The 15508-nt window shown below is 39.3% G+C and overlaps 1 protein-coding gene across 1 annotated transcript in view; it reads left to right on the forward strand.

Moving 5' to 3' along the window:
• The window catches only part of LOC101852730 (N-acetylglucosaminyl-phosphatidylinositol de-N-acetylase), a 14270-nt gene extending 4063 nt beyond the window's left edge, over positions 1 to 10207 (forward strand). Inside the window, exons 3-7 of the mRNA XM_005109267.3 lie at positions 635 to 725; positions 5040 to 5107; positions 5532 to 5560; positions 7387 to 7520; positions 9737 to 10207. Coding sequence (XP_005109324.3) covers positions 635 to 725; positions 5040 to 5107; positions 5532 to 5560; positions 7387 to 7520; positions 9737 to 9841 — 427 coding nt within the window. The 3' untranslated portion in view covers positions 9842 to 10207. The remainder of the gene's footprint in view (positions 1 to 634; positions 726 to 5039; positions 5108 to 5531; positions 5561 to 7386; positions 7521 to 9736) is intronic.
• Positions 10208 to 15508: the final 5301 nt, after the last annotated feature.

Here is a 15508-nt window from a genome sequence, read left to right on the forward strand (position 1 = left end):
GTTCTCCGAGTGGTGGCGACCCATGTTTTTGTTTTAACATGGCACTCAGTCTTCCTTGTCTGATACATTTCGTTTTATTGTCACCCTTGTGCAAAATCAGCGAGAAAATAAAAATTACAAACGAAATACAAACTAACAACAACAACACCAACAAAGACAACATAATGGGGCTACTTTCGATAGGGGCCTCAGATCTGAATGGTTTGTTTTCTTTATCTTGATCAGTCCTGCTTAAGACGGCCACCTGTCTTATACAGCCACTTTTCTCCTTGACAATGGGTGGCCGTCTTACACAGGTTTAACTGTATGCCTTCCAAAAGTTATTTGATAGAAGGTTTTTGAAGCATAAAACAATTCCTCCCCCCCTCCCCCCATCCAACCACAAAACGTGTAACTTTCTTCAAAAGATCAGACTGGTATAAAAGAAAAAAGTTTGAAATGTTCTAGATTTTTGTTGTTTTTTGTAAAGATTTGTTGTTGTTTGAGTACAAATTCTTCAGTTACTGTTCTGTGTAATCCTGATTTCAAGTATGTCACATGACATTGGACAGTCAGATCGGAGATTCTTTAGTAGTTTAAGAATGTGATCTGTAGCGGACTGGTACTTAGTAACATACAGTTTTCTTCCTGACAGTTCCTTTCCTGATGATCCAAAAGTGGAATGGGACTTGTTAAAACTACAACAAGAAATTCAGTCTTTCGTCAGTCAATACAAACCAAGTATTGTAAGTAAAATTTTGCTTTTCCTTACGCATATATTAGTTTTATTACTTTTGAAAAATTAAAGGGAAATAGTACTGCTTACTGCTGGTAGATTAGTCTGGTCTGGCAGCGTGGCTGGTGATGCTGACATTTGTTCAACATATATTCTTTGTGTATATTTTACCACAGCTGATCGTGTGGTTCTCTGCAAGTTTGGTTCGAAAGCTTTTTTCATGTAATGTTATGAATAATTATTTCTCTTTCAGTTGAAATGATTTGGCAAGGCAATAGAGAAGTTTATTGAAATGTACTTTCCATGCACTACTTTTTTAAAATTGCTTTTTGTGTTAAGGTTCATATGGGTAAATAAAGTAAATATGTACATATGTGCTATCTATCATAAGTGCCTTTCTCACGCTGGCAACAGACAAACTCTTTCCTTATTTCTCTATCCTGGGCTAGCCTCTTAACTCACTCAACCCTAGGCCTCAGAGATAGAAAAAACACAGAGGGGATAGGTCTCGTTTTGGATCGACTACGACCCCATCAGCTGATTCTACACGAAAGTTGAAAAAACAACTAAATGCACACCGATGTCGCCTGTATTGGTGTTAGAGAAAAATCGCCATCACTGCAAGACCACACAACAGTTATCTCGGAGATCCTGGCACTCGCACAAATTCTGACAAGGAGTCACAACGGCAGCAGAATGAAACAGAGAGTACAGATGTCCTTTTGAAGAGAGCACATGCAGCTCTATCCCCCTTCCGTTCTGGAGCTGCACTAAATTTTACTATGTCGCAGCTAAGGGTATCGAACCTTCCTGCCCGCTCAAGACGATGGACTGACAATGACAAAAGTCTTGCACTGAGCATCTACCACACGTCAAAGAAGTGCTACTCCCTCTTGCAGCAATTATACAAACTACCAAGCCCCAGAACTCTCTTCTGCAACTCAATGAAGAATTTGAAGATTGCACCTGGATTTCCACAAAGCATCCTTGATATGTTCTGCATTAAAGTTGGTGCAATGAGAGATTCCGATAGGATTTGTCTTGGTCTTCGATGTTATTTGTCTCAAAACAAAAACTCACTACATCCCGACGGATAACTTGGTGGATGGTAATGAAGACCATGGGCTTTCAAAAAGAACCCAGAATAAAGCCAACTATGCTCTTGTGTTCATGGCCAGGGGACAGGTGTTTAAATGGAAGCAACCATTTGCCTATGTGTTGTCAACTGGCGCTATCAAAACCGAGATGCTCATAGTCCTTGCCTTGTCCATGAAGGCATTCAACATTTGACAGATGTTAGACTCTTGGTGAAGGCAATCATCTGTGACCAAGGATCTTGCAACAGAGCATTGTTTTCACATCTTGGTATTACACCCACAAGACCATATTTTCATATTGAAAAAACAAATAAAGAAGAAGGACCAAAGATCTACACGTTTTTCGACCCGCCACATCTTATAAAGAGTGTGAGAAACAACTTCAAGACTCACAGATTTGTTGTTGGGGGCCAGGTCATTTTGTGGAATCACATCCACCTCTTCTATGAAAAGTTGTGCCAGTGTCAATGAGGATGACAAGAAAGCTCACCCCAAAGCATTTGGACCTTCCCAACTTTGCCAGACTTAAAGTAAATCTGGCAGAACAGGTCATAAGCCGCACAGTTGCTGCAGGGATGGCTAGCATGGTGACCCTTAACCTCATTCCAGCTGAGGCAATGCACACTGCAATGTTCATTGAAAAGTTCGATGAGCTGTTCAACGCTTTCTACAGTAGAGCTGTCAAGAGTAAAAACAAGATGGGCCATGGGATCACCACATCCAGCAACCATGTGGATTTTTTGGAAGAAATGTACACATGGATAGAATCCATCAAGTGTAGAAACAATTCCGGCACTGTACCATGTTTGACCAGATGGTTGCTTGCCATTCGTTGCCTTATCCAACTCTGGCCCGACTTGAGAGACGAGCACCATTTTCGCTTTCTCCTCACTTCTCGTCTAAACCAGGACTGCATAGAAAACCTTTTTTCAGTGGTAAGAGGGGCTAAGGGAGGGAATAGGTGCAATCCCAGCCCAGCTGATTTTAAGGTCACCTTGCGGCAGACAATGGTCGATGCATTGGTAGTGAAATTAGACTAGTCAAATTATAAAAAGGATCTTGATAAATTTCTGTTCAGCCAAACAAATGTGACTTTGCTTGGAAGCAACAAGCATATTGAATCAAGACTAAAGCAGGATGTACCAAGAAGCCTTCAGCTAATCGTCTCGGCAACACCTCCAGTTGTGCCCCCAAGTCTCAGTCTCACTGAGGATAATGTCATTCATTATGTAGCTGGATACATTGTGTCAAAACTTTCCCCAAGGATCTGTGACTCATGTGTTACCAAAATCTCAGGAACCATAGATGCAACTGACCAACGTACGACATTCTTGACATTAAAAAACGTTGAAGTCTGTCATCAAGGACTTTCGGCTGCTAGCAATCTGTTGTTCACTGCATGTCAAGAGATGGAGGTTATTTTCAGGGAGCAAGCACCAAAGTCAATCCACGTTGTGATAATTGGCAATCTGCTGATTCAGCACATGGTGAAAGCCCAACATTTCGCACAATTAATGTGCAAAGAAGGAAAATGTAACCTTTCACTCAAAATCCTTTGCCTGTTTGCAAATATCAGACTACACCACCACATTAAGTGCATGAACCAGGAACTGAAATGCAACAAAGCTGCAGCCAAAAAGGCGTCAATTTTCCAGTACCAATAGATTAGCACAAGCAGGGAAGTCAACACAAGAAGAGAAGCAACACATGGGTAAGTTCCCCCAAAGCTGTGGTCTCTCTCTCTCTCTTTCTCTCTCTCTCTCTCTCTCTCTCTCTCTCTCTCTCTCCCTCTCTCTCTCTCTCTCTCTCTCTCTCTCACACACACACACACACACACACACACACACACACATACACTCACACACACACACACACATACACACACACTCTCTCTCTCTCTCTCTCTCTCTCTCATATTTCTATCTCTCCTCCCCCACCACTTTTCTCTTTACATCGCTCTGGCATCATATTATCATTCATTAAAAATGTCATTCATTCATTCATGTATTCTTCCTTCTTCTCACCCTTTCATTCTCATTCCATTCTAATAATCATCCTTCAACCCTTCACTCATTAAATCGTCATGCTTTGTCTCATATAAAAAATTCAATATTGTTTAGTAAATATGTATTAGGGTAGGCTACGTTACAAAAAGTATATGTGTACTGGTAGACCAAAAAGGCCCTTATAATGCACTGTAGTTAACTGCGCAGATCTATCAATAGTAACAGCTTATCGCGCTTTTACGTTTTGGCTAGCGTGCGGTCGTTTGTGCCGGGGCAGCCGAGCACAGTTGTCATGGAGGACGTCAGAGCCCGCGCAGTCTTGTTTCCCCCCTCGGTAGTTCTATCTCTCAGTCCTAGGCCTACACTCCGGATTGTCTGCTCTCCCTAGAGATTTTTACCTCGTTTTGAAAAATTGAAAAAAATACTAAATTTTACATATCCTACCCAAATTTGGTACACATTTTATTCAATCCTTTATTTGTGTGTATAGACAATTTGAAGGCGAAATATTTCATAGTTTTTATGCAATCTTTTGGTCATAGTCTGTTTTAAACGAAAAATGTTTACTCTTCCAATTACTGAATTAGGCTATGGTCTGCTTCAAACAAAAGTAGTGTTTTCGGTCTCGAGAGCGAAAATTTCCACACCGATACTGTTGGTGTTAGGGTTGGAGCGTTGTGCATGCTACTGATATTATTGGCGTTACGGCTGGATGAGTTAATATTCCATGTCTTCCCACTTTTCTGTACATCATTCTCTGTGACTCTCCTCCATGCTCCATGTGGCTTTCCCCTTGATCGCTTACCCTGGGGATTCCAATCAGTTTCTTTATTATAATATGCAGCTGCTCACTTCCAGTGAATATGTCCAATCCATCACCACCGTCTTTTTCCCACTTCATCTCTGACTGGGCTCTTGTCTTGTTCTCCTTAATACCTCCTTTTTGATGACCCTATCTGTCCATCTAATCCTGAGTAACTTTCTTAGGCACTTCTTCAAATCCCATTTAAAGATATGAAAGCATCCTGTGCATACATATTTCTTTACATACTTTTTCCACAGCTGTTCATGTGATTCTCTGTGAATTTGGTTAAAAAGCTTTTCATATTGATGACAGAACTCTTAACTCTCACTTTCACTTGAAATGTTTTGGCAAAGCAATAGAGATAAGTTTATTGAAATTTATTGGCCGTTAAGTAGATGTCCTTTTCTCTCCTGTAGATCCTGACGTTTGACCATGGGGGTGTGAGCGGCCACCCCAACCACAAAGCAATGTCACAAGTCGTGAGGTAAAATGACAACATAGAATCCAGTTTATAGTAAAGCCTTTATTGTGTAACAGTAGCTTTTAAAATGCTATCTGTACTTGACATCTTTCACTTTCTTTTCTTTATAATATAATTTTAGGTAAACCAATCTGGAATGTTGAGAATTACAACATATTGCAAAAGACTCATACTCATTCCCTTGATTATTAGGTACATATAGATGACATAATTTCCCAAACTTACTTGAAAGAGCTTTTTATGATATCCCTATGTCCTTTTGCTTTTTATAGATGTCTCTTTTTAAGAAAAAATTATGTTAAATCCTATTTAATTAAGTTGAGCCCTAATGTAGACATAGAAATATCCTAACATTGACAAAAGAGAACTGTTGCAGAAAACTTTCAATTTACCAACACTTTATCGAGTTTCTGTTTAATTTCCTCAGGATCATGTATGCTGAAAAAAAGTTTCCAAGTAGGTCAGAATTGTTCCATTATTTGCCATTAGAATTTTTCCTTTTTTTTGTGCAATGATATATACTATATGTGACAGCTGGGATCTCTGTGCTCATGAAATTAGAAAAAAACTTTGGAAGTCGAAGAGCTCTGAAGAAATACAGTCAAACTCCGTAATACTGCTAACCCCTCTTACTGCCAGGCTTTGTCTATGCTTGAAAAGGAACAGCTGTGTTAATCTCCCTTTCTCCCATACTCATTTCTGTGAGCTATCGCTTGTTGGTGATTTACTCCCTCCCCATCCATCCCACCTCCTAACTCTTGTCTTGTGGATTTCAGCTTTAGACAAATTAGCCTCTGATCCGGCAGCAATTTTCAGTTTTAATTAATGTTGTCCTTAGTATAACGTCATAACGTAGATGGGGATGTTTAATAAGAGGACAACATTAAATCCCCATTATACCGCTAACCCCGCTATTCTGCCAACTTCATGTTCATCCCAAGGTTCATGGTATATTACAGGCAGAGTTTGACATACTATTAAGGCCTGGGTTTTTAAGAATGCTGGAAGATTTTTTGTGATTGCCTTTTGGGGTTTTTTTTGCTCTCATTGAGGAACACTAGCTTTTTAGTGAAAGCCTCATTGTTTCTTTGTAATTATTGTGTGACCTTTGGAGGTAGTTATAATTTATCTTATTTTTTCTTTGTTCATGTAGATTTGGTTTTAAAAGAAACGTGTGTTTATGTGTATAATCCTCATAGCCCTAATTTGTACTTGTGTTTGGTGTTGACGCTTTGATTTATACTATAAACAACTGTAGACTGCTTGTGTTGGATTCACTTGAGTTGATCTTCGGTTAAGTTGATCTTTTTCTCCGCTCCTAGCACGTCTTCTTTTTACAGTTCCCAATGGTTAAGTAATAAGTTGAACTTCGGATGAGTTGATCTTTTTTTTTCACTCTCCCAACGATATCAACTCATCCATAGTCAAGTGTAATAAACATCTTACAGGGTAGACATGCAGACCTGCCTATATTTATGAATTTTCCATAATATTAAGAAAATGTGTTACGAAAATACGAATGTACCAGTTCTATGAAAATTACGAAAATCGAGTCAATTTTATGAATATTTAATTCTACTGCTAGAAGAGGCTGAAGAGTGCCTACACCAAGTCATTAGCCCTTCAATGACTTGGAATCAAAAGCCTTCTCCATGTAAATAGTCAACTGTACATAGAAAATGTAAGGTGTCACTCAAATTTTTATTCTTTTGTTTTTTTTGGTAGGCCCCTTCTTCTAAGAAGGAAAATCATACTATTGCTAATTTTAAAGTCAAAGTACTAATTTTTTTGCCATTTCATTACCGAATTCTAAAGTCTCAATTCGGCAGATCTGGACATGGAAAATCTTTAGGGACTGTTGCTACATGACATGGTGAAGCAATCTTCCTATACTGAAACTGTAATGTTTTGTCCATAATGTTGCTGTTAGGAAGTGTTTGAGAAAAATTTATGAAGTGCTAAAACAATGTTGTGCTTCTCACTCTTCCCAACAATACTAGTTGTTTGTTAAAAATAAAGACGGCTAAAGAAGAGTTGTTGCATAGGTTATGTATAGAGATAGAGCAGAGATTTCAACAAAAGAAGAGGGATCGGGGGCATAAGAACACTGTTACATTCTGCTGTCAATTGGCTGTTTATAAGAAAATTGACCCCAAGTTTTTAAGCACCTTCTTGGGTTTGAAATCAAAGCTGTATTCTTTTAAAGCCAGGACTTATTGTTATGTAAGGCTTAGTAAACAAAGTTGAGTCAGTTTGCAGTTCATGTTCTTTTTTTCCTTCAGATTCAACAGTTGTTCTGGAGTTGGATAGTGTTTCCCTGCTCAGGAAGTACATTTCCTTCCTTGATTTGCCCATGAGCTTACACTCAAGTCATTGGACTTTCATTTCCTCGTTGCCAAGTGTCTTTCGGGCTCAGGTAGGTTGTGATTTCGCTACACCAAAATTTCAAAGTTGTACCTGTTCAGTACCTGGTTTTGAGAAATTTGTTGAATTTCCCTGCACTTCAAGCTTTTTCGAATTGGATTCTTTGAATATCGTGGTAACGACTCCGAATAATATTGTGATTTTGATAGGGCAGATAGAACATTTAGTCTTTGACCTCATTGTCTAAGTAACTCAAAATGGCCAAAAATGTCAAACATACCTTTTTTAATCTAAGGTAGCATCTTGTCTCTTTAAAATTGCTTCCTTAGCAATTTATCCACAGTGAAGATCAAGTATCTTATACACTAAGTCTTTTTCATCTGTTATGGCCATTGCTTTAAGGTGTAAATATCATGATTCGGCTCTTTGCCATGCATGCAAAAGTCATAAGTTCAATGCCTGTTTAGAGAAGTTATTTTTACCAAACATCTCTGTCTTTCTACCAGGGTTGGCAGACAGAGTGGAAGAAGCCTGTCTCCAATACAATTTTGAGAAATCTATTTAGTGAGACGTGCTGACAAAATGAGTTACTTCTTGCAATCCACAAATGGAGATATTGGCCAAAAATCGAAGTTAGGGTCAAATTTGTAGATTTTTAATGGATGCCGTATTCTTGAACTATAACCTGTCTTTTATTATTTCATACTTTATAAATTATAAAAACTTCAGCTATAAGCGTGATGTATCTATTTCCGTAAGGCTTGAATCCGAGAAGTAACTCATTTTGTCAGCACGCTTCATATTTGTATCTTGTAGAACTGGCATTAAATCTTTGAATAAAAAAAGGGTGGGGGGTGGGGGGAGGGATGGCAGGGATAATGAGATCACTTGATGCTATTTTTATCTCAGTATAGCTCTCCATACTGCTGACTAGTAGATACCTACCCTGTCATGTTTTCGCCCTGATCTTTCGCTCAGGATTTTAACCTTGAGTGAAGATTGTGTTCTTGTAATTATTAGATGGAAATAAAATCTGTGAAATGCTGGTTAATTAATTAATTTTTTTTTGGGGGGGGGGGCACAAGTTGTAAGTGAATGAAGATGTTCAAAGAACAGCAGACTTTGAGTAATTGGGTAGTACAGTAACACTCACCTATCTGTGCCTAATATGGACTCGGAACAAAACATTGGAGCAAAGAATTGCAACATGTGAAATGCGATGTCTTAGAAAAGCAGTAAACAAGACCAGGCAAGACAAAATTAGAGACTCAGTAGTCAGAGAAATGGTGGGCACAAATGATGTCATGCGTCACATCTAACACCAAAGAATCAAATGGTTCATACATCTCATGCGATTACCAACACACTATCCAGCACAACGTGCCTACATAAAAATATTCAATGGCAACAAGGCTAGAGGGCGACAGAGAAAGACCTGGGTAGATGAGATGGAGTCAGGGAAACACTAACAACTCATGGCATCCCTCTTGACCCAAGCTCTCCGGCTTGTGGCAGAGAAACATCTCTTTCTTCCCGTGGCTCCCAAAAGGATATAAGCGGCGGGTAAAAGTAAAAAAAAGATTTGTACAGTGCAGTCATGTATTTGTACCCTCTAACCCTAGCTCAAAGGGGTGCTGTGCTGTCACCAACAGCAATGGTGTTTGTTATTGCTGAAGTGGTGTATTATACCTGGTATCTGTATGCAGTTTTGAAATACACATATAATTTTTTTAATATGCGAGGCTTCGTGGTGAAATCAGGTGCTCGTCAAAATGTTGAAATTGAAGAAATCGTCATTTTTCCGACAGTTTGGCAATTTTAAACAAATTTTTTGGGTTTTTTTTGCTCAACGCCTTTTATGTCCATTTGAAAACACATTTATATGTGAATTATACTGAAAAACGTAGATTAGACTTAGAGGCACCAAAAATTATTTTCAGTTTCCAAGGACTGTCAAGTTATAGAAGTCACCAGACTTTTGCCACCATGTCCTTGCTAGTTCTTATTTCTGAAATAGGCCACCTCCACCTCCTTCCATCGCAAATATTTCACCTTTTTTTCGAGATAGATGGTTATTTTATTCATCAAAAGCAAGGCAAATGAACAGGCGTTAAGATGATACCAATAACTCCACATGCACAGAAATTGACAACTGCCTGATTCCAGAGCGTCGTAACACATATTGCTTGGCATTTCACACATACTGCTGTAACAGTGATTTTCCCTCACATGAATAAGATGAAGTCTTTCTTTTTTCTGTCATTCCAGAAAGCCATGCGTGCTCACTGCAGTCAGCTGGAGTGGTTCCGCTACTTGTACATTGTGTTCTCTCGCTACATGTTCATCAACACCTTCACAGAGGTCAAAGTGTGACTCATGAGGGAGACATGAACTGGCTCAAGAGTTTCACCTTCGTTCTACACTTCTCGAAATGATCGTACAAATTTTATGCGCTCATTAACGCAGTTTAGATTGATGAGGAGGCAGGCTACTTCAGTCGTGCCTGCCACCGGGGCCATTTCGGGCTGAATAGAAAACAATCTTCCTCCAAACAGAAGGAAACGATTGATGGTATTTATGAACACATCTAAGTCTTTCTGATGTCGATTTAAATTTAATAATATTTATTAACAAAAATATTACCACATAATGCCTATCATAGAGAGAACAATTTTTGTTCTCCAACAGTCAACTGGAACAATGATCATAAAAACTTATCAGTAATCACTCAAGGAAAAATAGAAGTAATAGAGTACAAAATTAATTTCCTTACTTGTACAATAGTGATACATAAATTTCTTCGCGGTTGAGTAATGTTTTAACCACAAAACGTTTAAGTACTTGTGCCTGTATCAGTACTGAACAACTTGTCGGTGAAACAGGTGTGTGAGAAGGGATAAACATATGAGTCATAGAAGACTTCACAATTCTTCCATCAGCCTATCTGTCTACTTACCTCAGGGTCATTTCCTGCCTTGTCAGATGCTGATGCGCCTGTTGGTCTAAATGAGCGAGGTGTGAATCTATCATCAAGCCCCACCTCTTGTATAGTTTCACGAAGAATACTTGATATGCCTGCGACACTCAACCTGTCGTATGGAGTGTTCTATGAAATGAAAACCTGACCATTTTTGTCAATCAAGGATTTTGTCGTTTCCAAATATAGCTTTAAGCAAGCAGCTGGGTCACACTTTTTCTGAGTAACAGGTCTCAGGAGTATTTCAAAACCTTCTTGGTCTTTATCATTTTTAACACCAAAGTATATGAGTGTTAGAGAATTGTCATTCTTAAAAGCGATAATAGCTCTCTTAATTTTTGTAAGGTCTGTGGGTCTACACATAGAGCAAAGTGCCAATAAAGAAAGACATTTTTGTCTCAGTTTCTTTAAACTGAGCTCTTCATTATTCGCTCAACTGTCAAACAATTTATTTAGAATATTGATTGACATTACAGGGGTGCAGTGCAGCCTTTCCCCCTTGTTGAACATGATTGTATTAGGGAATGCTTTAGGTTATACAGTAAAGGGTTCGAATCCTTTGTTTGAAAGAAATGGCCCAGTGCCGCCAAAATGGCCGTTAACTCACTGAGCACCGCTCCTGCAGCATACGCGGTCTGGTGAAATTTGCGTCGGGTACCGCGACCGCAGCATACGCGGGTTCAACTACAGTAGTCTCCGCCTAAGATCCCACCGCTTGCGATCCCGGTTTGCTTAAGATCCCGTTGTTTTAAGAAAACAGAATTTTTACTATACAAAAGTCACCCCTAAGATCCCGCTCTGATTCACTCTGAAAGTCTACATTCGGCTAAGATCCCGCATTTCAGATCATAATTTGCGGGGAAAAAACCCGGACGGTACAGCCGATCAACCAAGAGTGAAAATTTGAGATCAATAAACTGTCCGTCGCGTCAAAGATCAGCTACTATCGTGAATGTGATCACATACACGTTGTAAAACTCGATGAAGCGATACAATGTTTGCCCCAGACGGGATCACACTGGGGTTTGAACTGACCGACACGTTTGTTTTCCCCGAACATCTCACTCACACCTGAGCTATCCCCCTAAACTTACATCACTCGCTGGGTGGGTAGGGCCTACACGTTCGCGCCTGGCGGGATCACATTGAACTGTAAACTCTTCCCTGACCATTGGAGAAGTTGTTTCTACTCCCGAATTTGCGAGACAGACTGAATTTTAATTGGTGTGTTCACAACGTAATGGTGTGTAACGACAAAGGCAGTTGGGAGAGATGGAAAGCTGTAAATTTTCGACAGGTAAGGGGGAGGGGAGGGGCAACTTGATAAGCGTAGATCTTGAGCCTCATGATAGGATAATAAGTGAAAATGGCACGCCTCATCCCACTATGCCCTGTGATAGGTCATCAAGGTTAACCACTCTTTGCTCGCCATACGTCATAAACCCACCAAGCGGTCACGTCAGTTCATTTTAGAGTGGAGGGAGACCCTTTTACCGATTGTAAGCCTTAACATGGGTCACCATAGATTCTTCCATGGGTTCGTCGGTTAAGATCCCGGTTCGCCTAAGATCCCGCTTTTCCTTGCTCCCGAGGACCGGGATCTTAGGCGGAGACTACTGTATAATTGACTCTAAAGTAAACCCAGCTGTTTAAAAATGCTTACATATAGCCCCAGTGTTTTAGCAGGATATCGACAAGCTAGTTCTGTGTGGTTTGTGTATATTCACCACCTGTAGTGTGAATAAAGAGGTTATTTGTCCAACGGACTGAACAACTGAAAGTAAGGAACTTCCGCTCAGTTTGTTGTTGTTTCTCGTACGCGAAACACGGCACGGCGAGTTGTGTCGAAGTTTATTGAAACTCTCGATAATTTTGGTGAAGATTTAAGTGATAGTGAAGTTCAGATAGATAACTTCATAAATCAAAATGTGAATTCGCCTAGCAGTGATGAAGATGACTGAGAAAATGACGTTAGCTAGATCTAGGTCTAGACCAACATCGTCTCTTGATCGTGAATCTGACTCGTCAGCGAGTACGCAGCCTGGTCTGGCTGGGAATAATGATAGATTTAGATCTAGCCCCAGTACTAAACTCTAGTTCAAATCAGCCCTCAGAGTGGAGAAAATATATAATGTACCCGGACCTGGGACATCTATTGACAGATCTAGATCTAGTCCTAGCACTAGCAACACTGACAATGAAAACACTTCTCAGCCTGTTGCCGTGGAAGATCTAGATCTAGATTTTTTTTTTCCTTTTTCAAAATTAATTATCCCTTACATTTTTATGCTACTTCACTGTACACACTCCTGCTTCATTTTTCTACACACAAACACACACTGCCACAACCATTTTGTGTAAGTTTATTAGATTTCTGCTTTGTCACACCACTTCCTTTTTTTTTCAAAATTTTTTTTCAGGGGCAAATTTGTCCCAACTCTCTGTCCCATACATTTTTGTTGTTGTTCATTGTTCACACAATGTGTTTATTGTGTCTGTTGAACCCATATCTTATTAAATAGCACAGAAGATTTCAAAGAAATAGCATTTCATTTCAATTTTTTAATGAATTTTCAAAAAGTGGAGGAAATTTGTGGTCCTCTGGGGCTTGGAGGCAGATCGGAGCTTAATGCTCAGTGAGTTAATATGGACTCTGGCTGTTCAGAACCTTCGGCCTTGTCACACAAGTCACCTATTATTGCAGATCTGTTTTCAATGCCTGGAGGAATATATGTTTGCTTTTGGGTAGCTTTAGAGGTGGACACACTCTTAATCTTATTGCCTTTAATTTCTGAAACCAGGGTTGTGTTGGCCAAGCTGTACAAATGATTGTGGCGACTGCTCGGTCTGCCACTATTTTGTCTGCTACTTTGTTCATGAGCCTCAAAGGACGGCTTTTGAAGTTTTTGTGGCTGGACCAGTTTTGTCTGAAGGCATCCACCCCCGAAGTCATTGAATCCAGGAACCAGCTGTTGTACACTGGTGTCTGTACGCTTGATGCACTGGCAGACCTGTCTATTGTGAATGGCCCAAACTGTTGGTTCGGAAAAAGGAAAATCCCTATGTGCAGATACCATTCGTACTGATTTTGGAGCCTGGACATTCTGTCCGCTGTCACATTTAGAATCCCCTGTAAATATTTTACACTGAGTGATATATTGTTTTTGACTGCAAAAGACCATGTGTGTCTATTTTCAAAGGATTTAAGTAGATTTGTTATCGTATCTAATTGCTCTGTCACTGACTGGGCTTCCGCACTATGTTCATACTTAAACGCCTCAGCACCTTGTTTTGACATTCCAGGCAGCAGGATGAGTTATCGGTAATTAGGTCACCTCAATATTTTGTCCACTAACGATAGCACCTTGAACTTCACAAACCTATTGTTCAGGTGTGTCCTACAAATAACATAAGAACACTTTTAAAGTGATTTCCACAACTTTTGGAAACTGGTACTTTAAAAAAATGAATAAATTCTGTTTAGGATTATCAGAACCGGAGATTTAGGTGTAGCACTTGGCAAGAACAAATACTAAACTTCCAGTATCGGATGTGTAAACTGTAATCGATATCAGATGACCACAACAAAGATTGTACATAACAAGATAGTTCACTCGGCTAAAAAAGTGTCCACGGAAGTCCACGCATTGGTTTAGATGTCGCTGCAGTCTTTGTTTTGAAGTGCTCTCTTTCGTTTCTCCAGAAGAAGAATAGGAATAGCACCCCCTTGTGCATCAGCTGTTCCGGTTCACACTGTGCAGAGTTTTGGGTTTCTTTTATTTTAATCACCTCTCGCCTCTCGTTTTAAGCCAAATTAAACGAAGAAAACAGTCGCCCCTTCCACCTGAAGAGGATTTTTATCAGCGGAACCATTTAAAAAGGTGTTTTTCCGAAATTTTAATCTTAATTTCTACAAAAAATTGTTAGTTTCACTTAATTTTTTTCCACTTAAGTAGGGTAACTCTGTCTGCAAAGAGGGCGCTTTTTCGAAAAGGGTGCCACTGGATTTTGAGGACACTTTTTTCATTGGTTCAAAGAGAGGAGTGAACCATCTTGTTATACAGAATCTTTGACCACAATATAATATTACTTCTCCTGAAGGGAATCAAACTCTTGTCTTCTGTGTACAAAGCCAAAAAACTATAACCATTACACCTGGAGTACCGGCTGCTGCACACTTCATATCTTAAATGTTTGCGACACAGCTGCCTACCCGTGAAAGAGCCTATCAGTACTCCAATGCCAATTTTCAGTACTTTTCCCTACTTTTTCTATAAGTTTCAGTACTATTTCACGCGACATAAATTGGCACATATTTGATTTTAATCCCCCTCCCCAGAAAGCAATTCATTTATTCAGTTATTCGGACTTTTAGAAAACGATGTACCTATTTATTAGTTTTTAAAAAACAAACGAATAATGCCCAGGCCTGCTACCCGTTTGTAAAAAATAAGAAAGAAATTCACTTTCGCTTCCATCGTAGTTTTTTATTCGTATAACTGAAAAATCGAATCTTTCGATTTTGTTGGTCAGTGAACAGTTGATAACCTATTATTATTATCAACGATTTGACGAAAATCTGCACTTTTTCAAAGTTTTTGTATTTCCGAGGTTTGGGGCTGATTTTCGTTCTAAATACGGAAAATCCGAAGTGGTAGGCAGCTCTGTTCAAACCATGCTGAGACTTGTGAGGTTTTTCCAAGCTTCATACTTGTAATAAATTTAGTCCTTTTATTAAACTTTTTGATTCCTTTAGTTGAGTAAGAGAATGAAGGAGGTGGCCTCGTACAGCAACCGTACAGACAGGTTTATAATTAAGGGTACAGATAAAGTCCGGTACACCATACAAGTTCTGCTGCACATTGATTACTGTCTTTTTTTTATGAAACAAAGTATAAAAGAACGCCCTATTTTGTTTGTTTTCATGCTAGCTTTTCAATGTTATAGTGATATATGCCTGTATGTATATTGTGTCCATTGGACTGAATGAATGCCTGCTTGTGTGTTATGAATGCAATGCATTGAAATGGTACAAGAGAAAGGAGTGAGAACAAGGTTGTTGT

Source organism: Aplysia californica, unplaced genomic scaffold (genome assembly GCF_000002075.1).
Source record: "Aplysia californica isolate F4 #8 unplaced genomic scaffold, AplCal3.0 scaffold00761, whole genome shotgun sequence".
Lineage (NCBI taxonomy): Eukaryota > Metazoa > Mollusca > Gastropoda > Aplysiida > Aplysiidae > Aplysia > Aplysia californica.